Source organism: Ochotona princeps, chromosome 32 (genome assembly GCF_030435755.1).
Source record: "Ochotona princeps isolate mOchPri1 chromosome 32, mOchPri1.hap1, whole genome shotgun sequence".
Classification (NCBI taxonomy): Eukaryota; Metazoa; Chordata; class Mammalia; order Lagomorpha; family Ochotonidae; genus Ochotona; species Ochotona princeps.
This window is the reverse complement of record NC_080863.1, coordinates 3,604,750-3,632,519: the sequence shown is the minus strand read 5'-3', so window position 1 is coordinate 3,632,519 and position 27,770 is coordinate 3,604,750. Positions and strand designations below refer to the sequence as shown.

At 39.9% G+C, this 27,770-nt stretch overlaps 1 protein-coding gene across 1 annotated transcript; it reads left to right on the top strand.

Moving 5' to 3' along the window:
* RXFP1 (relaxin family peptide receptor 1) lies at positions 1-27,495 on the top strand. Its single transcript, XM_058657491.1, has 19 exons — positions 1-211; positions 365-502; positions 2,632-2,730; positions 4,052-4,054; positions 5,016-5,121; positions 7,018-7,089; positions 7,260-7,331; positions 9,493-9,564; positions 9,658-9,729; positions 10,650-10,724; positions 15,378-15,449; positions 16,636-16,707; positions 17,766-17,837; positions 19,259-19,330; positions 20,601-20,672; positions 21,278-21,507; positions 23,686-24,096; positions 24,814-25,032; positions 27,194-27,495. The coding sequence occupies exons 1-19, from the start codon at positions 103-105 to the stop codon at positions 27,493-27,495; spliced, it is 2,340 nt and encodes a 779-aa protein (XP_058513474.1). The 5' UTR covers positions 1-102.
* Positions 27,496-27,770: the final 275 nt, after the last annotated feature.

Here is a 27,770-nt window from a genome sequence, read left to right as displayed (position 1 = left end):
GTTGGCAGCCATTTGGTGAGCGAACCAGAAGGTAGAAGCTCTCTTCCTCTGGCTTTCCTGTATGTATGTGACTGACTTTCAAATAACTTTTTTTTAAGAGGAATGGGGATACTGCAGAACAGAAAGTGCATTCCAGGTGGGAGACAACCGTATGAGCAAAAGCCGATCCTGCCATCCTGTGAACATGGGAAATGTGTTGCCATCAAAATAGGTAGTAAGGTGAGGCCTCCCTATGGAAGGCTGTATAAAAAGCCGTGGTAAAGCCAAATGTTGATGGAATCCCAGGGGGTGCGGTTCTGATTTTTCGCCCTGCCTTTGCATTAAGCTGCTTCAAGCCTTGTCTCCTCTCCTGTTTTCCTCGCAGTCGCTCAGGGGAGTGGGCAGGAAGTCGTGTGCCCTCTTGGCTTCTTCCCCTGTGGGAACGTGTCCAAGTGTTTGCCTCAGCTCCTGCACTGTAACGGCATTGACGACTGTGGCAATGAGGCGGACGAGCACAACTGCGGTGAGTGACGCGCCCGGGGTCCCGGGGTCCCGGGGTCCGGGGGCAGGAGGCTCCCTAGAGCAGGCGTGTTGCAGGAACGGCTCTCAACAAGCGGGAGGCGGGGAGGAGAAAGCTAAAAAACAAACACGATTGCAGGTGTGCAGTGCACTCACCAGGTCCTACGTAAGTTACCGCTTTGATGACGCTACGCCATTTGCATTTGCCTGTCGATTTCATGTGGCCTGAGTCAATTATGAATGTGCATTTCAGTGAGCAATCTAGCAGCTTACTGCTCTAGCTAATACATCCAATCCAGAAGCTGTGGGATAGATAACCGTAGGCAGTAGCTTTTCCCAATCTTGAGTTAAATCCCTGCTTGCACGCCTGCTAGCACTCCTGGAAACCACTCCTTCACGAAGCCCCAGGATTTCTGCCTATATAAAACAGCAAAATCTGGCGTACCAATCTTCTACGCCCTAACTTACACACTTGTAATTCGTCAGGAAACAATGCATGGTAATGGGAAGGCCTAAGGATAGAGGAGAACGTATTTGCTCCAAATAAATAGACTTTCACACAAACTAAAACTAACTTCATCAGATGGGAATCATGACACACGTGTCTAGATACGATTCAGAGTTACTTTCTTTCCAAATCAGTATTCTTTTTTAAAACAATGTACATTTTTTAATTTGAAAGGCAGAGTTACAGAAAGAAAAAACAGAGACAAAGACCTTCCATCGGCCGTTTACTCCCCAAATGTCTGTAGCAGCCAGAGCTGGCCCAGTACAAAGCCAGGAGCCTCTTCTGGGTCTCCCACACAGGTGCAGGGTCCCAAGGGCTAAGGTTGTCCTTCACTGCTGTCCCAGGCCATAATTAGGGAGTTAGAATGAAAGTGGAATAGCCAGGAAACAAACTAGCACCCCTGTGGGATGCTGGCACCACAGGCAGAAAGTTAGCCTGCCATGCCATACCACTATCTCTCCAAATCAGTATTCAAACTTTCACTTAGATGCCAGAATGCAAATTCATCTCATATTGTAACTTTTTGCTTTTTTATATTATATTGTTGACAATCTTTACATAGTTCATATTGTAACTTAACCAACTGATCAGATTCTGTAAGAATGTATTGGAGTTGCACCAATCCAGACCTAAGGTCACTCGAGATAAAAGTTTACCTGAGGATAGTCATGAAAACTTCCTGACCCTCTGAACTTTTTGGAGCTAAATGGGAAACCCTGAACTTGTGGTCTTCTTCCGTTAATTTCTCCTCAGTCATCCTGCAGCACAACCCCTAGTGCTTCTCGTTTCCATTCTTGTCCTTTACCTGGGATAGCACTGTGCCAGAGCCCAGCCTTCTAGTAGCAACTGTGGCAAGCCGGAAGGGATGACATTGTGTGCCGTAAATCAGGAGAGTCCCATTTGATATTGGCAACACGGATGCCAAAGTCTTCAACTAGGTCGGATGCAGCTGTGCCCAATCTAAAAGGTCTATCCTGGCGAGCATGTTCTTTGAAATCTCGTCTGGAAACAGAAAACAATGCTGGTCTCAAAATCTATTTCTTAAAGCAAAAATTAAAATAAACTAGACTGATTAATTATGAATCCATTTCTATATTTACTCTTCAGAGTCAACAAGAAAAGAGGAAATCTGGACTAGTCTAATACCACCCGAAGAATATCCTGCATGGGACAAAAATGGTTTATAAAATTTTATAAAACCTATGCCTGAGTTAACGCTAATGTACAGAAAGCATAGATGAGAAGATATGTTAAGCACACAGAATAATCACTTGGAATATCATGGTGCCTTTAAAAGAAAAGGGCTGGGGTGGACAGTCGGTCAGTAGAATTTCAGCTGAAATGCCTGCAACTGTGTCAGAGTACCTGGTTTCAGTCCTGGCTCCTTCACGTCCCATCCAAAGCCCTGATCGTGAGCTCCTGGAAAGCAGCAGGTGCTGGCATCCATGTGAGAGATGGAGAAAAAATTCCTAGCTCCTGAATTCAGCTTGGCCCAGCCTCTCTGTCTCTGTCTCTCTGTCTCCCTCTCTCTTTCTATTTGTCTCTCTCTCTCTTTCTATTTGTCTTTCTCTTTCTCTCTCCCTTTCCGTTGTCTTGAACCTCTCTGCTTTCTGATTTTATTTTAGGAGACAACAACGGGTGGTCTATGCAATTTGATAAATATTTCATCCATCAGAGCAAAATGACTTCCAAATTTCGCTTCAAGGCAGAAGATTTTGAATGCAGTAAGTTATTCGATCCTTTGTGTCTCCTTTCCAATGAGCTCTCGTTTTGAAAGTTGGACTCAACATTAAGAAGAAAAAAGGTTAATTGTTTTAGACTTGAAAACATTGTTAAAGATGAAGTTTTATTTTAAGGGATTTTATTCAAGTATTAACTTATGGATTCTTAAGAGCAAAAGAAATAAGACAGGTCAGGTATTTGGGAATAAAATGAATATCAATCAGATGACCAGTGTTGATAAAACAGAAGAGATGAGAATCTGTTTGGATTTCAGTGTTTGTAAGGGGAAAATAGTCTGGGGTTTAACCTATACTTAGAGCTATGAAAGCCTAATTTGTGATAGCCTGCTACATTGAAGTCACATACCAAATACTTCAAAAAAAAAAAAAAAGGAAAAATGGAAAGAGTATGGAAGGATATAAACATGAGGATTAAGTCCATAGTACTTTAGATCAAGACGTTATGTAAAACCCTCTTAAATAAATTATATCCTTTTAGTAAATTATATATCGTAAGTCTACACCTGTGAGCTATAATTCTAACCCTAGCTTTTCAAAACCTTGCCTAAAACACAGGTTGGAAGAATGGAGATTTGCATTTCTTCTTCAACATACTACCATAAATTATAAAGCGTGGACTTGAAATTTTTAATATTGTTATTTTCACTATTCAAATAGGATTAGTTTTTAAAATTTTGCTCAATTCCCGTTGTTAGGGGAACATGTCTTTCTGCTGAGTCTACGTAGTTTGTTCAGCTATCCCTGGGTCATATCTACCTCCTAAATGATGTAGAACAAACAACACAATCACCAAAAACCTAAAGCTTATCAGAGAATATAACTTAAGTGCTGATATAATGTGGCCAAAAAGCAATTAATGGAGCCATATGATCTCAAAACGCAGTTTCCATTTTTCTTTAATTGGATAGCGCTTTTCTTCTTAAATTTTCTTTGAAACTTTTCATGCCTCACTTTATTCCCCAAAAGAATCTTAGACAACTTAGAATTCAAACAGGAGGGCTCCTGACAGAGTTAAAGCCCTAACACACTATAGAAGACAGAGGTGGTGAACAGAAAAGGCACAGGACACTTGGATGAGAGAATCTTCAGACAAAACTTCCGTGACAATAGCCAAGGGTGAGCTTTGTAACCTTTAGGTCAAGGAGGGGAAAAACTGATTTCGTAGATTTCATCATCTTGTTTGCAAAAGTAAAACAAATGATGAGAAAATAGATCAGATCAGCTCGGGAAAAGTCTTACCTGGTCTGGCACTCTGGAAGAAATGTTATCACAGGTGTAATCGCGTAGAAAGAACAGAACACAGGATGTATCCAAAAATAGTACAGTCATTTTTTTTTCACCTGAATTTAGTAAAGAGTGAATATATCAATTATTTTTATTTCTTTATTTGAAAGACAGAGGGAGGAAGAGACACAGTTAGAGATTCCCCACCCACTGGTTCAGTTGCCAAATACCTACAAAAGCTATAGTTGTGCTAGGCTAAAACCAGAGATCTAGAACTTAATTTGGGTCTCCCCTCTGGGTGGTAGGGTAAGCCATTCTACTGGGACATCTGAACAGCCTACACCTACTTCTCCTGTAAACATTGGAGTCTAGAACCCTTGCTATAGAAGTTAGCGTTCCAAAATGAAATGTTCAGTGGGGGCATTCCACATGGCTCTTGGTAACTGCCCACACTCCGTCAAAATAGGAATCAGACTGTAACGAAACGATAATCCCATTGTACTGTTTAGCTATTGGAACGTAATTGTCGGTCTTTAATAAACTTCAGATACATGTAATCAAATCATTGAGACTTTCACCACAGCTCCACAAGATAGGCAAATGCACAAACCACAAACCAATGAACACAGACTGTGTGCAGGAAGTGACTTAGTCCTCCATTAACCGTTTTAACGCTATTAATAAGCACTTTCTTCCTAAATGGAAGATTTAATAGGAACATCAAATCCCATCACACACTATCATATCTCCCTTTCCTGATGATTTCATTCCTTTCAACACAAATTGAAGAGGGTAATCTGTTATTTTAAAAATGCATGGGCTGCTGATTGTGTATGTTTCCAAATGTTAATATTCTAGCATCATTTTACGTTTCAATTGAAAGCGAATTTCAGAGCCTTCATTTAAAGCTTTTCCCAATTGCTTAGAAAAGATACACATTTATACTAAGTCATTTTCTCAGCGCTTTTCATTTCTCTTTGCTTGTTTTCCTTCTCTTGCTGGTCCCTGACCTCATCCTCGCTCTCTGCTCCTTTTGTCCTCAGTGGTTGGTTCTGTGCCCTGGCAGTGTGTTTGCCAAAGTCTGGAGCTCAACTGTGATGATGCCGATTTACAAGCCATTCCATCAGTTTCTTCAAACGTGACGGTAATGTAAGTAGAAAGAATGGCTTCATCCGTCTAGCCAGAACAGTACCTTGTAAAATTGTATCACAGCTAAGGCTGTATCATTACCAAAAATAAAATTGATCTTCAAAAATAATATCATTATTTTTAAGTCAGTTATAATTCCTACTTATATTTATTTTGCATTTATTACATGTCAGACTACTTTACATTATACCATATGTTAATTAATCCCTCATTGAAATCCTAAGAGATATTTAGTATCACCATATTTTTTCTAAGCCAAAATTGCCATCAATTGCATGTGATACTAAGAAAAAAAGAATGCCAGCCCCTAAATACTGAATTTCAGTATCAAGTTCTTTCAGATTTTGATTGAAACTATCATAGGAAAATCTCACAATCAGAAAAAATCAGATATAAGTGACGTATCATAGAAGGTAAACTTCAAATTTGAAATCCATACAGAGTATTTTCCATGAAGAAGATTCAAATAAGCTTTTTAAAGGGGGGAACATTAACTTTTCTTTCAAAGTACAAATAATAGTCATTCAATACGTGTTTGTATTAATCAACCAAGTGGGATGCTGGTGCTGCAAGGTGAAGGGTTAGCCTGTGAGCCACCGCACTAGCCGCTTTTTGACACATTTTTAAAATATTTTTTCACACCCCTGTAGAGATAATGATCGTCTGAATTATATTTCTCATTCAGTCCCAATAATGTATTCTGGGAAGTCCAAAAAACTATTCCTTTTAGAAATTAAAGCGACACTGATCTGACACTTAAGCATTATTAATGCCTATTTTAAGACGCTGAATTAGTTTCCAGACCATACAGTTCATCACTCCTGTATCAGTTCCATGCCACTGGGTTAAGTCAGCCTCCAGATAATGCAGTCTGTGGCTCCATCATGCTATATAAAGAAAGTACTAACAATAGCATCACCACAATAGAGATCATCTGGTCCAAATCCCTTCCCAGGTAGGGAGATTGGCTTGGAAAGGTTCCATGTGGTCCATGCAACAGACCCCGGCTATATTGGCTAGAGTCTTGCTTCTTTATTTTGTTTCCACTGAAAAGATTCAAGATTTGAGGCCTTTCCAATCTAAATAAAGTTACATGCTTCTGGTTTCTGTCAGTCTGCTTATGAAATTGTAATTCAAGGGAAGCTCCTTCTATTCGATTTATTGGGAATTGAAATGGGGTCATTTATAGTATAAAGTGGTAAAAGATATGTGCTCATTAGTAACTTCCTTCACAATTAATCTTAAGCAGTATTATATTGAAAACCATGAAAACGATTTTAAAGTGTTTTGATATCCTATAAAGAGAAAACATTGTTTTAATGTTAGGCAAAAATGGAGATCCCTTCTAATGTTTATTAAACAAAAATAGAGAAAAGGAAAAGTAATTGAAAAACTGATTTTTTTCCCAATTTAATTTTTAAATATTTAGTCATGATTATTTTATAACCTAAGCTTAATAAAAGATAAATATTTTAATAATATAAAAGCAACAGTTAAACCTAATTCAAATGATACTATGATTGACATCATTTAGTAAAATGTTTGCATGGGTTTTTTTTAATCTATTTTATTGTATTGTTGTTGACAATCTTTACATAGTTAATTACAGTTAGAGGAAAAAGAAGAAAAAAAAGAAAAAAAAAGGTTCAGGGGGATAGGGAAGTGGGTAATGCTATTATGTCAATTTGCATGGTTTTTGTTCTTCATTATTATTATTTTGTACTTGTCTTTTGTAAATATTGTTGCCAATTAATTAAGTGAAAAATAAATACATAAAATTTTTCACATATTTCCTGAAAGGTAACAGTAAAATAATTTTGTTTTATAGTTATTTACATTATTGTAATGTACATGTAAAAAATTTTAGGTAAAAACTGAAACCTATGTTTATTTCAGGTCACTTCAGGGGAATTTAATAAGAAAACTTCCGCCTAATGGCTTCAAGAAGTACCACGATCTTCAGAAGCTGTAAGAACATATACATAGTATGAAATTTACCATCTTTAAGTGTACACTCAGGAACATTATACACATGCATATTGTGTGTTGTAATTACTACCGTCCATCCACCAAACCTGTTCTTGCAAAACGGAAGCTCTGTTTCATCATATTTTCATGTATAATTCTAATTTTCACAGATGCCTACAAAACAATAAGATTAGATCCATATCGACCAATGCTTTCCGAGGGCTGTACAGCCTTACTAAGCTGTAAGTACCCATGCCAATTTGTTCTTTCTGGGGAGTTCTACTAGCCTGGACCCATTCCAATCCACACCAGCCTGCTGTTCTCAACAGCCACTGGGATATTTGCAAATGATGCTGAAGAGCTGAGAAGTACAGTCAGATAGGTTTCCGTGTAAGTCCTCGTGTCATCACTTGCTAAGTATGTGAGCTTGAGCAATTTATTGTCTTCATGAGTCATTTAGTTCCCTCTAGTATAAATTATAAATCATTATAGCCCCCAACGCAGGGCTGTTGTAAGCAATATCAAGAAAAGCCATGGAAAACGTGAAGTACACAGTGCCTGGCACACACTTCGAAGTCCGTGTCCCTCGCCTGATCACAGCGGCAAGAGTGAGGGTCCAATGACACAGCCCAATGCTAATTTTTATGTAGAAAATATTCAAACACTTCCTGGGTAATTTAGTTATTCATTTTGCACTTATCCTGCTTTTATAAATATGTAAAGCATTGTGGGGTTAAAACAATAACTTTTGTTGTGGCAAAATCTATATAAAATGAAATCTACCATTTTAAATGTTTTTGCAAAGGTATGTGTTCATTTGAGAGACAGGGAAAGAGATGAAGTGGGCAGTGGAACACCATCCCAGTCTCCCACGTGGGTATCAGCTCCCCGCCATTTTTGCCTCCCCAGGCACATTAGCAGAAGTCGAATTGGAGGAGAAGCAGTTAAGACCTAAACCAGCACTCCAATATAGGATCCTGGCATCCTAAGCAGTGGTTTAAATCCTTGCATACAACCGTCTTTACTCAGGAATTTTTCTCTCTCTCTTATAGCACTGGAGTATTGCCTGAGTAACAAAGTTGCTCCACCTATCTGACCTCGCATAAATGATCATTAAACAACTGCTCTACATCCATTCATGGGTGTCCCTTAGCCTTAGCAGGGTGCAGGTTCTTTAGTGAGACACCATCAGGGCAGAGAAAAATAAACTAGACTAGTATTTTAGGCACAGCTTTTGGCTCTCCTGAGGAGAAGCTCCTGATCTAAGATGGGGAGACAGTGGGGAAAAAGTTCCCAATTCCAAGTCCATATTCCTCAGACCAAAATTTCTGTTAGGGTTCACTGAAAGGAGTGACCACTATGGTCCCAAGGCAACAAAGGATGGATCTGAAACAAGAAGAGGAGCAGGCTACACAGCTGAGCTCAGGGCCCAAGGACAGAGTAGATGCTTTCTGTGTGAGGGGTGAAGCAGGATTTTGTTGGCTTGGAAGAGGCCTCCTGAGGTGTTCATGAGAGATGCTGAGGCTGTTTATTATCCCATCCTCTGGCCAATGGGGTTGCAGGGTTGCAAAGGAGGGAAGGCAGAGGCTCCAGTGTGAGGAGTCATCCCTCCCCATCCCTGCTCACCTGTTGGGGAGGAAAGGTCTCTGGCGGAGAAGGTTTTGCAGAATGTGGACTCCAAGCTGTGGAAGAGTGAAGAGAGAAATCCACGTGGCTTCCCATATCAGAGTGAAAGTTGAACTACGACTTGCATCGTGGGCAGAGAGGGAGAGGAGGGAGGCGCTGGAAGACCAGAGACTGAGCACACTGGTACAAGTACTAAGGACCACAAGCCGAGCCAATTCAGATACTGCCTTGAATGTGGCGGCGACCCTGGGAACTAGGTTGATATTATCCCAAGTTTAGAGCTGAGAAAGCTGAGGCTTAAAGGTATGATTTGCTTGCTCAAGGTCACACTACCAATAAGCAGAAGAGTTCTGTTAGCAAAGCACAGGGAATCACTGTACTAATGAGCTGGGGGTTGATCAACACAACAGAGTTGGTTCAATCTACTGGGGAGGGTGGGAAAGCAAGCTGAACAGGGAAGGCAGGGTTAGACTCTTCAGCAAGGTTTGCCATGTCCCTGTGTCCAGGACAAGACCCCACCGCCTCCCAAGTTCGTCTCCCGTCTCTCCCCGTAGTCTGCATGAGACTCGCCCTTACCTGTTCCTCTCTTTCACGTTTCTTGTTTTTCATCAACGATCTCCTCTGCCTACAGTATCTGCTCTCCATTCTTTCCTTGCAAACGCCGTGTCTTCGCGTCTCCATTGTGCCTCCCTTAGTTAAAAAGCTAAGACATACACTAAGTGATGGAAATTCTTAAAAAGGTACAACTTCATAACAGTCTTAATTCTCCTTTTGCAGGTATCTCAGTCATAACAAAATAGCCCTCCTGAAACCGGGTGTTTTTAAAGATCTCCACAGACTGGAATGGCTGTAGGTTCAAGTCATGTGACATTTTAATGATAATTATTCTGAGGTGCTACAAATATGTAAGTGAACCCATTTTTTTTTTCTTCTGGCTGGCAGGATATTGGAAGATAATCACCTTGGCCGAATTTCTCCACTAACATTTTATGGACTGAATTCTCTTATTCTCTTGTAAGTGTTAAGTTAAACATTTCAATTGAGGAAAAAGACAAGAATAGGACTTAATTCCAGAGGGATAAATATCATATGTTCTTTCTGATAGAAGGCAATCTTCATGCAAAATACAGAACAAATAGATATATAGGTGAACAAGAATATTCATATGCTCTCACAGATGAGCAACGTTGTAACAGGCATGTCTGGCCCCAAACATAAGGAGGACCGGACCCCAGTCTTCTAATTATACCTTGACAATACATCAGATTTTCTGCCTTTGTCCACCTACAGTTCCATGATACACTTAAATAACAGAATGTTTACCTGGTAACTGTTACTAAAGGAATGTAATGCTGTCATAATGCGGGGGAAAATGGTGAGAGAGAAAAATAGGAGAGAGAAAAGGCATGGAAAAGGTGGAATCTCTATTCCTACAAACTATCGTGGAAAATAAAAAATATTTTTTAAAGAAAACAAAGAAAAAGGTTTTCAACTAGAAACCATTTCTTAGTTCTATTCCCTAAAATCATTTGTAGTTCTAATGACTTTATATGGTTTTTTCTGTCTTCTGGAACCCGACCATAGTCTCACTCATGTTTTGTGGAAGTGTTCTTAAGCACGCCATTACTGGTCTATGTTAATCTTAGCAAAGACAAAGGAAAACTCGTTGGAAACCACCTCCCTCTACCTACACACCTCCTTTGACCTACACTTTTTCTCAGTTACTCAAATTTCTACTTCCTTGAGTAATTATTATTTGTCAAATTTGTATTACTGTGAAGCACATAACAAGACTTAGCAGAGAAAAACTGGGAGAAAATAACCAACTCAGTAGATTTTTACAACTTTGCGAGAGTGATGATGAGACTGTGTTTGGCTGAAGATGAGACAAGACCCCAGAAAATGTGCTCTGGTTGGTTTCTGATCTTTTGCAGGGTGCTCATGAAGAACGTCCTCACCCACCTGCCTGATAAACCACTCTGCCAGCACATGCCGAAACTGAACTGGCTGTAAGTCACCTCACCTCTTGTAAGGGTGTCAACCACACTCTCCGGTTCGGCCAAATTCCCTCCGGATGTCAGGGGGTTTTGTTTTAATAATAATTGGTTACTAATATCATATCAAATTTAAACAAGTTCTATATTAAATTATTTAACTTTTCTAAAAACCCATCAAAATAAAACACCTCAAAAAAAAACTACCTTGGAGAAAGAAAGAAGGCAGAGATAATATCATCTTATATATGTAACATCTCCTCTTTGTCCCACCTATTCATTTGGCACAGGAAGACTATCATTTTATTTTCATTTCTACATGGCAAAGCATAGATGGTAATTTATAGTTAAATTATTTGAAGCCCCTTAGAAAAATAAGCATCCTGAAAATAATGTCTGAATCCAGAAAGCACCTTGCCTGGGGAGCACAGTTAAGGTGAAGTCACAGAGCAAGTTCAGGACAAGTACTTGGAAGTGAGTTCAGGTGAATGCATGAGCAGCTCTCAAGTGTGCAGTTACCTGTGCAATGGCCAGTTGGCACGTTGGCTGCCCGCATCCTGCAGCTGAGCACTCCTGGGGCAATGCTGGGCTTGGCGCATGCACATCCTGCAAAGGCAGCAGGTGGCGAACTCAGCGGCACGCCTCCCTGCCCCCAGTGAGCCTCCCCTCCAGTTCTGGCGGAATACCAACGACCTGGTCTAGCCGTGCCTGTGCCAGGCGTTTGCCAAGTCAACCAGCAGAACCAACATTTCCTCATGTCTGTCTCTTTCAAATAAAAATTTGCTTAAAATAATAAAAAAAATTTTAAAGGCACCAAAATATACCAATCTATTGAAGAGCAAAATGATTGATATTTATAAAGGTAAACCTTTAAACATTCAATTATTGAATTTATCATCTGTAAATTTTTGTTATCCACAACAGTTCATTTCATCTGTGTTCTTAGTATTGAATATTGCAGTAATGATGCTTTGCTATATAAATATTTGCCTCTCTTAGAACTAATTAGATTAGCTTTACTCTGCTCATCAACTTTCATTTAACAAAGTATGAATAAGAAAATTTGACATACTGGTTGACCAAAAAAGTTTTAACCATGATTTCAGAGAAAAACTCACATAAAATATTAAGACACGTGACAGCCCAGGAAATTATTCTAGTATCAGGCAGATGCACACAGAGAGAAGTAGCCCAAAGCTGAGCTAAAGATCAAACAATCAATTTATTCAAATTTATTTTGAAATGAAGCTAATCAAGTTTACTTATTGACAGGAAAAACTAACATGAACATTTGGAAATATGGAAGACAACAGGTAGAAAAGTACTAGAACACACAGAAAAACAAAACGTAACACACATAAACACATGCAACATTGAAAATGAATGAACTTGGGCCCAGTGCAGTAGCCTAGCAGCTAAAGTTCTTCCCTCGCACGCACTGGGATCCCATATGGGCACCAGTTCTAATCCTGGCAGCCCTGCTTCCCATCCAGCTCCGTGCTTGTGACCTGGGAAAGCAATCAAAGACGGCCCGAAGCCTTGGGACCCTGCACCCATGTGGGAGACCTGGAGGAGGCTCCAGGCTCCTGGCTTTGGATCAGCGCAGCTCTGGCCGTTGAGATCACTTGGGGAGTGAATCATAGGAAGGGAGATCTTCCTCTCTGTCTCTCCTCCTCTCTGTATATCTGAGTTTCCAATAAAAAAATTAAATAAATCTTTAAAAAAAAATGAATGGGCTTGACCTACTTCAACCAACGTGGTTCAATCTCATGAACATGATATGAATTAGCAAAAAAAAAGAAGAAGAAGAAGAAGAAGAAGAAGAAATAGACGTAAACATTTAAAACATTACAATTCCAGAGCCAACATAGTGGTACTTCAGACTGAGCCTCTACGTGCAATGCTAGCATCTCATGTGAGCACCAGTTCAAGTCCTGGCTGCTGCACTTCCCTTCCAGCTCCCAGCTAACATACCTAGGAAAGCAGTAGAAGATGGCCCAGCGCTTGGGCCCTTGCAATCATGGGAGATCTGGAAAAATCTCTGGATTCCTGGTTTCAGCCTGGCACTTACCTGGCTACTGCAGCCATTTGAGGAGTGAAGCAGCAGATGGAATATTCTTTCTTTATCCTTCTGTCTGTCTGTCTCTCCTCTCTCTGTGACTCTGCCTTTGAAATAAATAACCTTTTTAAGCATCCCAATTATCTGGTGCTTACAAGAAAGAAATCCACAAGACAGCATTGCTCTCTGTTGAGGAGCCAGTGTGAGAGCGCCCACAGCCAGTCGCACTGTGAGGGCGCTTCCTCCAACACCAGAAGGAGATGCAAACACAGATGAGTTGCTGGGCAGGCAGAAAGTCGAAGGCTTTCCCTCCACTGCCACTTCAATCTCCATGGTGAGACAGAAGCCAGAAACAGTGAAAAGGTAAGGAAACGTGTGGATAGAGGTTTAAAAAGATATGCATCTATCAAATACTGCTAAAGGGTAAGGAATTGAAAAGGAACAGGTTAGTTAACTGGCTATGACAATATTGTGATTGTTGTTTATCAAACAGAAAATGAAAACTTCAATTTTTATCCAACTCTATTAGGTATAAAGGAAAAAATAAAATAATTAGGTTCGAGTGTTCGTTACTTCGGAAACTGGACATGCAGCAATAGAAACACCCCTTATGTCTTAGAGCTAGAGACAAAGAAGGTCTGTGTGATTGTGGCTTTTTTCTTTTTTCTTTCTTTTTTTTTTTTCGCTTTCATTAATAAATATCCCACAACCCAGATCCCTGCATAACAATGAGTAAGACTCCTAATAAGAAGAAAGTCAAAGTAAAGTTATAACTCCAAGATAAAACTATAAATAAGCTCCCAATTTGTATCACAGTATGCCCTTCTTACAACCTTTACAGGTTATTAAACTAGTACTGACAAGTATTTTTGACATTTTAAAGCAATTACCTAAGTCACTAAGCAAAAATATTAGATCATCTTAAAAGAGGATTTTTGAGCATTTGTTATTATTTTTTTAAACTGAGCATCTCCACCTGCTGGTAAGTTTTTGGTAATACCAATAAAACACAAGAAAGTTATCGAGAGTTTCCTCTAGGACATTCATGGGGAAAGGCCAAAAGCTTTGGCCAAATCTAACGCCAAAAAAAAAAAAAAAAAAGTACTCTGTAAATGCCTGGTTTCCAATTTAATAAGGTAACAGAAATTCTTCTTTTGACTGCTGATGCAGAATCAAGATGGAGAATTCTCAGGCAAAACCTCGGTGCTGTTAAAATGCTTATCAGACTGGAGTATATGGCCTCTGTTAAATACCTACACTAGTATCTATTTTTAAGACAGTAACAGAACTCACCATCCCACATAGAGTGTAGCCAGAAAATTACAGGCGCTTCTGTTCAGGCTATCCATGTTGCCCTTACAAATTTGTTGCTGAATCGTGCTTTTTTTTAAAGATCATATTTCTGCTCATAAATTATAATTGCAATTCTTTCTGGATAGCTTTATGCTATGTGCTTTCAGTAAAGAAACCAAGTAGTAAGGGCAGACTCTGCTCTACAAATGTTTGACATGCACCTGCTTACAAGATAACAGAAGTCAACAATAACTTGATGAGAGCCATGAACAAGTCATACACCTGATTGAGAAATGCTAATCTCGGACCAGGTTCTTCACTGTGTCAGGGTCACATAGGGAGCTCAGGGAGAAGCTACAGGATCATGGCCAAAAGTTTGTGTAACATGGAGACGTAAAGTGAGTTTATTTGTTACTGTTTTCGTTTTGATAAGGTGGGCACTGTGACAGTGTGTTAAGCACTTGAGACACCCACATGCTCAGAGTGCGAGTTGAGATCCCAGATGCCAATCCAGCTTCCTCCTAAAGCGCGCTCTCTCTCTCTCTCTCTCTCTCTCTCTCTCTCTCTCTCTCTCTCCCTCTCTCTCTCTCTCTCTCTCTCTCTCTCCCTCTCTCTCCCTCTCTCTCCCTCTCCCCTCTCATGCACTAAGCTGAAAACAGAGAGCCCAGGACAACCTGTTCCTCCTCCAGACTGCCCTTTGTGACACTTTAAAAAAGCCAGCAAGGTTATTCCCAGTGGCAAAAGGAGCTCGGCAGTGCTTTGGTAGTAGCAGCTCCTGCTGCAATAGTAGAATCTTGAGAAACCTGTTGCCAAGTAGGATCACACCGGCTAGGGAAATGTCAGCAGTAACGCTGGACAAAGGTTTAATACAGTCCACTGGTAAATGTCCACTCACACAGTAAGAATTTATCACGACAAAGGTCTTCCATTTGATTTCTCTTTCTTTAAAATCTCATAGTAGTGTGCATGCCCATATAAACACGTGATTCAGATGTGTCTCAAAACATTTGCAGCACTAATACAGAAAAAAGTAGCAATATGTAATGTTACAGAAATAACTGTGAAAGAATGTGAAGTAAATAGGATATAAAGAAAAATGTTTTATTAGAAGACAATTCTTTTTTAATTATTTTATTTTGATGATCTTTGCATAGTTGATTAGGGCACAAAGGTCAAGGGCTACAGGAAAGTGGGTAAGACCATTGTTTCCACATTATTATTATTTTTTGTCTGTATCTGGGGTAAGAGAATTCTTAAGCAACTTACGTGTCTAAGATTAAAATTTAGCTTAATCGTGTTTTATTTTTATGTTCCAGGGACTTCGAAGGCAACCATATCCGTAACTTAAAAAACTTGACTTTTATTTCCTGTAATGATTTAACTGTTTTGTAAGTAATATTTTATACATTTCAAACAATCAGGTGTGTTGCTGCAAGCCAACAACCCCACCTGCTAATTATAGCAAATATTCACTCCCAACCTGCAGTTGGTTTAAAATGAAGGATGTGCAATTCAAGCCAGGAGAAATCACAGATTCCAACATCCAGGAGTCATCCCGGTGACACTGTACTAGCTGAGACTGTTTTCTCAAGCTTACGTAGCAGAGAGGCCCGTGTGGGTGGAAAGCGCTCCTCAGAGCACCCCTGGGATTGGTTCAAGAGTCTCCGTTGACCTTCGTAGTCTTTAAGAATATTTTTTTCCTTTGCAGCTTGTTACTGCACAGGTTGTTCATATTTGCAGAAGTTATGAATTGCGACCCACAAGTGGGTGATGAAAGCAATAAAGTACGGTCCATTTGGAATGTCCTGAGTAGCGTTTTTCAAATGAGAATCGAATCAGCTCTGTCGGAGTGCAATGCAGATAACAAACACATGCTACATGACCCTCAGGCTCTGTGTGTGCCTGTGCGTTTTATGTCCCAATCTAAAAGACACTTTTTACTGTGGTTTAGCATGGGCAAAAATTTTGAAAACTGTTATCCTGCAGACATAGGAGGCTGTGTGGAAGCACTACCCTCACTGCCACGGAGACAGTAAAAATAACGGTGTTTTCTCCAACGGTGTCCCTCATTCTGATGGGGGTTCAGCAGTCTTCAAGTGCAGAGTGCTTTAAATCATTCATGCAAAGTGATTCTTACAAATACTCCCAAGGAAATCATATTGTGCATGAAATACGCAGGCCAAATAGATACACTACAACACCTTGTCTTTTCTGCTCTCTCTGTATTTATTTTTAAGGAAACTTGTGATTTAAGAAATCACTTGTGGGTTTCCTCCTGGAGGTGTTGATGGTTTTTATAGGGATATGAGAAGATGATGATGGCTTGGTGTGTCAGGAAGAAAAGAATACTGTCATACCTCCTTGGCCTTAGGTTCTGCGTTTAAATCTTAACTAAAAGATTCAGGACATCTAAAACTAAAATCAAACAAGACAATTTGGTGTACTATTTCACAATATCTTGATGTGGAAACTGCAGTATGGCTTCATTATTTTTGTTTTACTATTTATCTACTTGGTAATTCATGTCATGGTACACCAAGGAGTTACAATATGTTTTGGGTTTTTTTTCTTCAGGGTATTGAGAAAAAACAAAATAAATCACCTAAGTGAAAATACCTTTGCACCGCTTCAGAATCTGGATGAACTGTAAGTTGAACTAAATGTATACTATTAATTTTATTTTGTTCAGTTTTATTTTGTATGTTCAATATATCTATTTATGTAATTAAGAAATATTAATTTTATTTCCATGCATTATCTGTATAACCTTATGTGTTGAGCCACAAAGACATTCAATTATCTAAATATCATAAAATAAAGAATAAATTTTTAAAGAAAGTAGAGTGAAAGAAATACCACTATAGAGGAATAATAAATCCAAGTGTACAGTAAGTAAAATATGTCTAATCTACTACTACCTAGGAACAGCAAAGTTATCTTTTCAAGTTTCCAAGATAGTTAAGATTTAAGGATCATAAAATCAAAAGATATTACTCTGCTGATTCAGAAATCACTAAGGATGGGCCTGGCAGCGTGGCCTAGCGGCTAAAGTCCTCACCTTGAACACGCCGGGATCCCACATGGGCGCCGGTTCTAATCCCGGCAGCTCCACTTCCCATCCAGCTCCCTGCCTATGGCCTGGGAAAGCAGGCCAATGCTTTGGGACCCTGCCCCCGCGTGGGAGACCTGAAGGAAGTTCCTGGCTCCTGGCTCCAGATTGGCACAGCACTGGCCGTTGCGCTCACTTGGGGAGTGAATCATGGGACGGAAGATCTTCCTCTCTGTCTCTCCTCCTCCCTGTATGTTTGACTTGGTAATAAAAATAAGTAAATCTTAAAAAAAAAAAAAAAAGAAATCACTAAGGTTAAGATTTAGGGACTGTAAGATCAAAAGACAGTACTTTGCTGATTCCAAAAAAAAGGCTCATATTGTTCCATCAGCAAATGACACACTGCTATTGATAATAAACCTTCCTTTAAAAGTGGAAGCGAGAAATAAGCGAAGAGTTCTTCAAAGAACTGATGAAGTAGGAACATTTTCTGCAGTTTTATCTGCTTTTGAAATATTTATAACATCGGGTAATTAATATAACTGATACTATTGTTAAAACATTGTATAATGGGTTTTCTAATGAAGTTCAACAATAAATAAATAATGATAACTTGAAATAGTAAGAAATAATAATTTGCAATTTTTTTCACTAGGGATTTAGGAAGTAACAAGCTCGAAAATCTTCCACCTCATGCATTTAAGGACCTGAAGGAGCTGACACAATTGTAAGACTAATGTTAATTGTATTACGTCTTAATTACACATCACGTAAGATTAGCCACTTTAAAATGCTGTTGAGTGGCATCAGCTACATTCACAGTATTTCATCTTATAAAACTGGAGCTCTGGTACAGAAATATAACTGATTCTTCTGTGTTCATTTTATATACAGAAACTGTTGGACTTATTTGGTGGCTCTAATCTTTTTGCATTGGACAGAATTATCTGTATACGAAATTATATCATCTGTGAACAGAAATAATATTTCTTTTTCTTTTTGAATTTGAAGAATTTTTCCGTGTGTGTGTGTGTGTGTGTGTGAGCGTGTGTGTATGTGTCTGAGTTCTCTGGGTAGAATTTCCAATCCTGGGGTAAAAGCAGACATGCTTGTCTTGTTCCTCGGCTTAGAGGAAAATTTTCCTCTTCAAAATTTTGGTCTTTCCCTTGTAGGTGTGTTAGTTATGGATTCCCATGCCTGGCCTCTGTGTTGCAGGCTGCTTCTCTACACGATGTAATTTTCTCCAGGTTTATTTCTTTGGCCAAAAACAAAAGAATACCCTTCCTTTTTAAAGACAGAATGTTATTCCTTCGTGTATATAAGGCAAATTTCCTTCACCTATTCATCAGTTGACAGAGACACAGATTGAATCTTTATCTTGACTATTATAAATAATGTTGCAATAAACACAGACAGCTCCTTAATGAGAGAGCTGTGAGTTCTGTACATATTTAGATTCTTTGAGGAAAATCCATAACATTCTTCCTCACCTCGCCACTAATTTACATTCCCTCCAATATTATACAAGGGCAACATTTTCTGTACAGTCTCCCCAGCGCCTCTCATCTTCCAGCTTTTTGATGATGGCCACTCCAACAGGTGTGAGATGAGAACTCATCATGGTTGTAGTTTGCGTCTCTGTATTGATGGGTGATGTTAAACCTTGTTAGATGTACCGATCGGCCATCTGCATGTCTTCATTTCAGAAATGCCTGTTCGTGGCCTTTGCCTAGCACTTGTTCTCCTACTGACTTGAATTCCATACTAGTGTTGGCCACTAACACCTCCTCAGAATAGGCTTTGCAAACTCTGTCTTCCAGTCTGTGGGTTGTCACTTCACTCTGGCTGAGCAGAAACTTCTCAGTCTGGTATATTTTCATGTTTCTCTCTTCCCCTTTTTGGCCTGTGTATTTTGGAGTCATAGCTAAGAATAAATAAACAGATAAGTGAATAGGCCACTGCCCAGACCAGGCACCTCTAGCATTTCTTCTAGTGCTTTCGCACTCTCAGGTCTTACATTTAAACCTTTAATCCACTTCAAGTTGTACTTTGCCTTTTTAGTGAATGTTCAGTGATAACTCAGAATCAACAGATAACTCAAGTAGCTTTCAGAAGTAACCTAATTTTGTCTTTCTTTAAAAAAAACAGGAATCTTTCTCATAATCCAATCCAGAAAATTTCAGCAAACCAATTTGATTACCTTGTCAACCTCAAGTCTCTGTAAGTATATACATATAGTGATATTTTTAATAAAATTATTATTTAAACACTAATAATATATTTCACAGCTTTATTTCCAGGATATTGGTTAAAATCCATAAAAATAAATGAGTCATTGCTCAGCAAAAATAGATAGAAATTACTTTTTGCTCACATTTATAAACTAAAAATACAATAATATGTATTTTCGAGTAAGAGAACAGGAGTATAAGTCACCAGAGAGAAAAATCTTCGCTGGCTCACTCCCCAAGTGACCTCAAAGGCCAAACCTGAGCTGATGTAATGCCAGCAGTCAGGAACTTATTCTGAGTGTCTCCTACATGGGTGCAGGATCCCAAGGCTTTGGACCATCCTCTAATTCTTTACCAGGCCATAAACAGGAATTAGGGAGTAGCCAGGACATGAACCTGAGTCCATAGGGGATGCCAACACTTGCAAGGCAAGGATTTAGCCATTGAGCCATTACACCAGGCAAGACACAAGCATTTTGCTCACTTTGAAAGTATCTTCATCGTTGTTGCACAAGCAACAAGTACTTAAGAAATTATTGCTGTATGACATCCTTGTTTCAACACAGAATATTCTATATTACACAAATCATTACAGATACCACACAAGAAAGAATATGATAAAAATTCTGTTAGTATCTAATAGTTGTTTTAAATAATGTTTCAATACATATCATTTAAATAGTTCCTCACTAAAACATATTTTATTTTTAAAAATTCCCTTACGAATTAGAGGGTCCAGCATGGTAGCCTAGTGGCTGAAGTCCCCCCCACCTTGCATGCCCCAGGATCCCATATGGGTACCAGTGTGTGTCTCAGTTGCTCCTCTTCCCATCCAGTTCCCTGCTTGAGGCCTGGGAAAACAGTCAAGGATGGTCCGAAGCCTTGGGACCCTCAACTATGTGGGAGACCCAAATGAAGCTCCTGGCTCCTGGCTTCGGATTGGCTCAGCTCCAGCCATTACAGCCACTTAGGGAGTAACTAGCAGACAGAAGATTTCTCTCTCTGTCTCTCCTTCTCTCTGTAAATCTGACTTTGCAATACAAATAAGTAAATCTTGAAAAAAAATAGGGGAGATATGTATGCATGAATAATACCATCCCAAAAAAGAATAGGTAAGGAAGTGGGTAGGGTGGTCTGAGTGTAATTGATTCAGAATAAGTGTTACCTAATGCATTTTGCTAAATGGTCCTAGACACACATACACCCCTCATTTTGTTATGTATGTTTCTTTCAGTTGACTGTTAATTTGATATTTTTAGCAGCCTAGAAGGAATTGAGATTCTGAATATCCAGCAAAGGATGTTTAGACCTCTTCTGAATCTGTCCTACATGTAAGCAGATGTTGCTCTGGCTTATCCGCCTGCATGTTAGTCTCTATGTCTCCGCCTCATTGTGACAGTACGCTTCTATTCAGTGCATCCAATCTATGGGTAGTTGCTACTGATTTGCCTGCGACAGGCAGAATGTTTACATGTGCCTAAAATCCCTGTGCTGGGGTCCTAATCGTGTGTGTGATGATCTGAAGCGGTGGGGCCTTCGGGATATGATTCAGCCATAAGGGCAGAACCTTTGTGTGAGGGATGAGAGCCCTGGCTAAGGAAACTTCAGGGAACTCCCCTGAACAAAATTCTACGGAGGATTCACTTCCTTGCGCACATGCTGACAATTTGTTTATATCCTAAGCTGTGTCTCACACTTGTGTGTTGGTTATGCCTGTCCGCTGTTCTCACCTGCACAGTCTTTCACATTAAATTAGTGTAGATTAAGCTAACGAGCATTCAAAGTTAAAATTTCAGAATCGCTAGTGTGTTCCATTCCTTTGAATCTCAGAGAAGGCTTTTTCTTTCTTCCAAAGAAATGTAGCAAATAAATACTATTTGTAGGGTGACACTGAGTTAAATTTAAAACCTTACCTTACCTTCTCTTTGTATACCAGATATTTTAAGAAATTCCAGTACTGTGGCTATGCGCCACACGTGCGAAGCTGCAAACCCAACACAGATGGGATTTCGTCCCTGGAGGATCTCCTGGCGAGCATCATCCAGAGAGTGTTTGTCTGGGTGGTATCCGCAGTCACCTGCTTCGGGAACATCTTTGTCATCTGTATGCGACCTTACATCCAGTCTGAGAACAAGCTGCATGCCATGTCGATTGTCTCTCTCTGCTGTGAGTACGCTGGAACATGCAAATGCATTGTGTTAGAAATCCTGTGAGTGGCAGGATTATGGGACCTAAACATTTTCTTCATTTGTGAACATATATTGTTTTCACATTTCCTACGATCAAAATGGTAACACTTAAGTGATATGAAGGAAGGCCCAAAGTGGTGGTATGCCAGGCTAATCCTCTAATGGCAAGCACCAGTTTGTGTCCTGGATGCTCCATTTCCCGATTCAGCTCCCTGTTTATGGCCTGGAAAAGTAGCAGAGGATGGCTCACGTCCTTAGGCCCCTGCACCACCTTGGGGCCTAGGAAGAAGCTCCTGGCTCCCAGCTTCAGATTAACTCAGTTCTGGCCATTGTGGCCATTGGGGAGTGAATCAACAGATGGAAGACCTGTGGGTGTGGGTGTGTGTCTATCTGTAAAATCTGCCTTTCAAACAAAAATAAACCTTTAAAGAAGTGAGTTTCTAAGGCAGCAAAAGGCTATGACCGTAAACAGATTAATGAAGCTCTTTCTCATTGGTTTTCTCTCATACAGTAACTCTAAAACGTATTTTGTTGGCGCTTCTAAAATATTTTCCTGCAAATAAAATTGCAAGCCTCTATGGTCATCACATTTTTATATCATGAGCTGTACATATTTTTTTATTTGCATATGCAACTCATACATTCCGTGACTAATTATTTTTCTGACCTCTGAGCTGTTAGAATCCTTTGCACTCATATCTTAAAATAAACAAGTGAGCCTTTTTCCGGATAGTATTGATGTTTTTAATGCTTTCTAATGTGATCACAAAAGGACTACAAAAAAAATAAATAAGAACAAGAAACTGTTTCATAGGATTGTCAGAATGAGTCGCACGGGCTACTTTACACCCATACTGCCCCGACAGACGGAGCATCGGTCTTCGCAGTCTTCTACTCTTTTCTGAGGGGCCACCACCTTCTCCCTAACTATTTTGTAACTGCAAGTGGCGTTAAAAATCTCAACACAATTCAGAAGCTACCTACAGCCTTGTATTGCTAGTAAGTTCAATCTTGAACAAGTTCAGTGTTGAAAAATTATAGTCGACTATGGTGATATGATCTAAGAAAGCTTGTGTAGTATGTTTTCACAGTCCAAAACTCTCAGTTTTTAATAGGTTAGGTTTACTTGAAAAGAAAATGTGCGATGTAGTGTGTCACATTGAGAGCTAATTTGCGGAATGAGAGAGCCTAAAAAGAGCCAGAGAAAGAAGTCGAAATCGGAAGAAAGAATAATCTTGCTTAGGCCAGCTCTGGTAATTTGAGTCTTCCTGAACTGTGTGGACAGCAAAGCATTTAGTAATTATTTATATCTTCTAAATTATAGACTTCAAAATTCATAGCCATTACCCTATCACAGCAAGCTTCCAGTTGATTTCTCTGCATTTTCAGATGGTAGCTGTAGCTTGCTGTGCTGGGAGATTTTCAGTGAATGAGCAGAGCCTAACAATTCCAGCCCAGTCTAGGTCTCTGACTGAATACTCAAAATAATTACCTTTCATTCATCTGTCCCCCACTTTTGAGTGATTGGTCTAAAGTGGAGAAAAAAATAGACAAAATCCCTGCTTATGTCTTAAAGGAAAAGAAACTATTACTTAATTAACTGCGAAGAGAAAGGCCATCAAAGAGACTTGATGAATAGGTTCTCATCTATAAAGGAGTCTTAGAAAAAAAAAAAAAAGCAGCTTGGTTCCAAGATACAAGAAACTTGGGCTTTTGGTTGTTATTTTCTTTGCTTTTATTGGAAAGGCAGATTTACAGACAGAAGAGACAGAAAGAGAAGGTAATTCATGCGCTGATTACACTCCCCAAATGGCACCAACGGCCAGAGCTAAGCTAATCTGAAGCCAGGAGCCTCTTCTGTGTGTCCCACACGGGTGCACGGTCCCAAGACTTTGGGGTATCCTCCCCACAGCTTTCTCAAGCCATATAAGCAAGGGTCTTGATGGGAAGTAAAGTAGACAGACATGAACCGGCGCCGACAGAAGAGGCCGGCGCTCTCAGGAGGGGAATTAGCCAGTTGAGTTATTGGATCACACCCACTCCCCATTTTTGAAATTTGAGGGTTTTTTTCTAATAACTAAAACATCATTGCTTATTGATCATCTTATTAAATCTATCTTTTCTCCATATCTGCACAACTTTCTGACCCCTGCAGGTGCTGACTGCTTAATGGGCATCTACTTGTTTGTGATCGGAGCCTTTGATCTCAAATTTCGCGGGGAGTACAACCAGCACGCACGGCTGTGGACGGAGAGTCTTCAGTGTCAGCTTATGGGGTCTCTGGCCATTCTGTCCACCGAAGTGTCAGTTTTACTCCTAACGTTTTTGACGCTGGAGAAGTACATCTGTATTGTGTATCCTTTTCGATGTTTAAGACCTAAAAAACGTAGAACCATAACAGTTCTGATTCTCATTTGGATGATTGGGTTTATAGTGGCTTTCACTCCATTAAGCGATCAGGAATTTTTCAGGAACTACTATGGCACCAATGGAGTCTGTTTTCCTCTTCACTCAGAAGATACAGAAAGTCTTGGAGCCCAGATTTATTCAGTAACAATTTTTCTGGGTAAGGCACTCTGCATTATCAACTCTTTCATTCCAATGCAGGGATCATTCAAAATAAGAAAATTATTATGTTTTTGAAAGTTTAGAAATCGTTACTAAAATTTTCTAATCGACTTTTCTCACCAAGGATGGTAATAAATTATATCAGAATCCCTAGTAGAATATTGTGGCACACAGAGCTTTCTTTTTTCGTATGAATTCCAACATGATACACTTAATAAAAGATCGTAAACATGTGTACCTCATGGTTTCACTCTAATATTGCCAGGCTAAGAAAATTCACTCTTACCCCTTATAATAAACTGTAATGTCATCTATGACCTTTTCAAATTCATGTGCACACCCACACATATCTTTGCCGTAAGAGTTTATATACAGCTGTTCTAAATAAGCCATGTGAAAAGATTGGCAAATTATAGCACAAAGTAATTATGAAAAAAATCACTGGTTAGGAATCTTAAAGACCCAAGATACTAATCAAAAAGCCAAAATTCCATCTTATTGTGGCATTTTTTAAGTATCTCAGCACTGTCCCATCCTTCAGCGATCCTTCAACTGCAAACATATATATATATATATAACCTTTCTGCATCTTAGTAATTCTTTATGAAGAATCAAAAAATATGTGATGGTCTTTACGTCTTCAGCTAAGAATTTGTTTTGTCTGTTTTCAAAGAATGTTTATGCCCATTAATAATGCCTCTTGGGTTCTAAACAGGTGTTAACTTGGCAGCTTTTATCATCATCGTCTTTTCCTATGGAAGCATGTTTTACAGCGTCCATCAGAGCGCCATGACAGCGAGTGAAATATGCACTCAAGTCAAAAGAGAGGTGGCCCTCGCCAAGCGTTTTTTCTTTATCGTCTTTACTGATGCTCTGTGCTGGATACCCATTTTTGTGCTGAAATTTCTTTCGCTTCTTCAAGTAGAAATACCAGGTACAGCTTTCTTGCTTTCATTGATGAAATGATACCTTTGTTCATGCAGTGTTCCTCTAAGAAAGACGAGGAAGGTTCTTAAAACTAACTAGTTTCAAGAATCAAAAGTCTTTGGCCATCTAGTCTTTCCTAAATGCCTAATAAACCGATTGCAGCGAAGGCACAGTGACCTAAATGGGTTCCACACAATGCTGACGTCAGCTGCCTGCTAAAGATGGACAGAAAGGGAAATAAGCCAAAACAAAGATCTGATCATTTTTTAACTGTAAGAAATGTTTCCTCTTGGGATGTATACACTTTAGGTAATATTAGTGAAGAACGTGAGAAACGATAGAAAACAAATTGTTGGTTTTTAAAAATGACATACATCACGTCCACTAGATGGCTGTGACCTCTGAGCACACACTTACAGCAAACCCTAGCCAGTGCCGAGGATGTGCCGAGACTGGAATGCTTGCGCACTGCTTCCAGGGTGATAAGATGGTTCTGGATATTGTGGAAAAGAGTATGGCACTTCCACAAAAATTTAAAATTAAATTATCACACAATTCAACAACTCCAATCCTCAATAAATATCCAAAATAATTGACAGTAAATACTCAGCTATTTTTTTTTAAAGATTTATTCATTTTATTACAGCCAGATATATACAGAGGAGAGACAGAGAGGAAGATCTTCCGTCCGATGATTCACTCCCCAAGTGAGCCGCAACGGGCCGATGCATGCCGATCCGAAGCCGGGAACCTGGAACCTCTTCCGGGTCTCCCACGCGGGTGCAGTGTCCCAATGCATTGGGCCGTCCTCAACTGCTTTCCCAGGCCACAAGCAGGGAGCTGGATGGGAAGTGGAGCTGCCGGGATTAGAACCGGCACCCATATGGGATCCCGGGGCTTTCAAGGCGAGGACTTTAGCCGCTAGGCCACGCCGCCGGGCCCAATACTCAGCTATTTTTAGAACCTTGGTCACAACAGCAATATCTGCAGTAGCCAAAAGATGCAGCAATAAATGTTTCCAGAATTAGGTAAATGGATACACAAAATGGGCTCTGGTTCGTGTCCCTAGTGCTTCACTTCCCGTCCAGCTCCCTGATCGTGGCCTGGGAAAGCAGTCAAGGACCACCCAAAGCCTTGGGACCCTGCACCCACATGGGAGACCCAGAAGAAACTCCTGGCTTCAGATCAGCTCATCCCTGGCCCTTGCAACCACTTGGGGAGTGAATCAGCGGATGGAAGATCTTTCTCTCTGTATCTCCTGCTCTGTGTACATCAGACTTTCCAGTACAAATAAATAAATCTTTAGAAACAATATTTGTGGTGATTTGTAGTTTCCCTGCTGTGCTGTAGAACATCAGAACCAATTACTTCTGTCTCTGATTTGGAACCTGCAATCCAGCCTTCCACTGCATGGCTATTTTTAGACTGAGATAAAGAGAAGAAAAGAAAACAAAGTCCGCATATTCTGAGAAACGTAGTATGCACTATGTAGTAGTTAGAACTATTTGAAAAGATAAGACGTAAATACTACACAATTCAGAGGTCAACGTGTGGCATAGCAAGTAAAATCGATGCTTGTGGGGCTGCATTCTGTATGGACAGCTGTTCTTGTCCCAGCCTCTTCACTTTTGCTCCAACTCCCACTAGAGCTTTGGGGAAAGCAGTGGAAGATGATGCAAGCGCTTGAGTCCCTGCCATCTGCGTGGGAGACCCAGAATAAGCTCCTGCCTTCTGCCTGGCCCAGCCTTCGTTTTTGCAACCAGCTAGGGAGTGAGTCAGTAGATGAAAGGTATCTCTCTCACTGTAATTCTTTCAAGCAAATAAAATGAATCTTTAAAAAAAAAATACTACACAATAAAGTTTTTCCAAACCTAGACCCATAATAAGTCCTTCCTCTATGGAGAAAGCATTTCCACCTACTGGAATATGCTTGTTGATGTACTCAAGAAAACCCTTTATCAAAAAATGTTGGCCTTTGTCAGCACCAGCATGTCTGACAGTGGCATTTGGGAATGACATCGTGGAAGCATATCATCCTTGTGACAACAAAGGGTAAAAACAACTCAAAATGAGGTCAAGGACAGAAGACTACAGGAAAAGGGAGTTGCTATACATGATCGACAGCCACAAAGTCTAAACTGATTTCCTTTTTGTTATTGTTGTTCCAGGTACCATAACCTCTTGGGTGGTGATTTTTATTCTGCCTATTAACAGTGCTTTGAATCCAATTCTCTATACTTTGACTACAAGACCATTCAAAGAAATGATCCATCAGCTTTGGTTTAACTACAGGCGAAGAAGGTCTATGGGCAGCAAAGGAAGACAGAAAACAGGTACCCCGTCGCACATCTGGATGGAAATGTGGCCACTTCAGGAGATGCCTTCTGAGCTCACGAAGCCACCTGTTTCCCCAGACACCTGTGAAGCATCACTCATTTCTCAACCTACTAGACTCAATTCCCTTTCATAACCCACTCTGAAGATCATTTCTTCACAAAAGAATACTGTGAGGTTTTCCTGGAGAAATTACTGGTATGAAATAAGAGTAAATAGCACAACATTAACAATGTCTGTTAATGGCTAAGACAAATTAGCTTACAAGAACAGGAAGACACAAGTGGCTAATGCTCCTGGAAAGGGAACTGTATCTGTGTGTTTGTAGTAACACGTATTTTGCCTAGGAGATGAAGAGAAATCTACTTCAGAGAGATTCACCTGTTCTTTCAACATGCTTTTGTTGAGTAC

Coding starts and splice junctions, on each gene's coding strand:
- RXFP1 (XM_058657491.1), top strand. CDS start 103: ATGGGGATACTGCAGAACAGAAAGTGCATTCCAGGTGGGAGACAACCG. Junction 212..364: donor ATGTGTTGCCATCAAAATAG/GTAGTAAGGTGA, acceptor TTTTCCTCGCAG/TCGCTCAGGGGAGTGGGCAG. Junction 17,838..19,258: donor CTGAAGGAGCTGACACAATT/GTAAGACTAATG, acceptor TAAAAAAAACAG/GAATCTTTCTCATAATCCAA.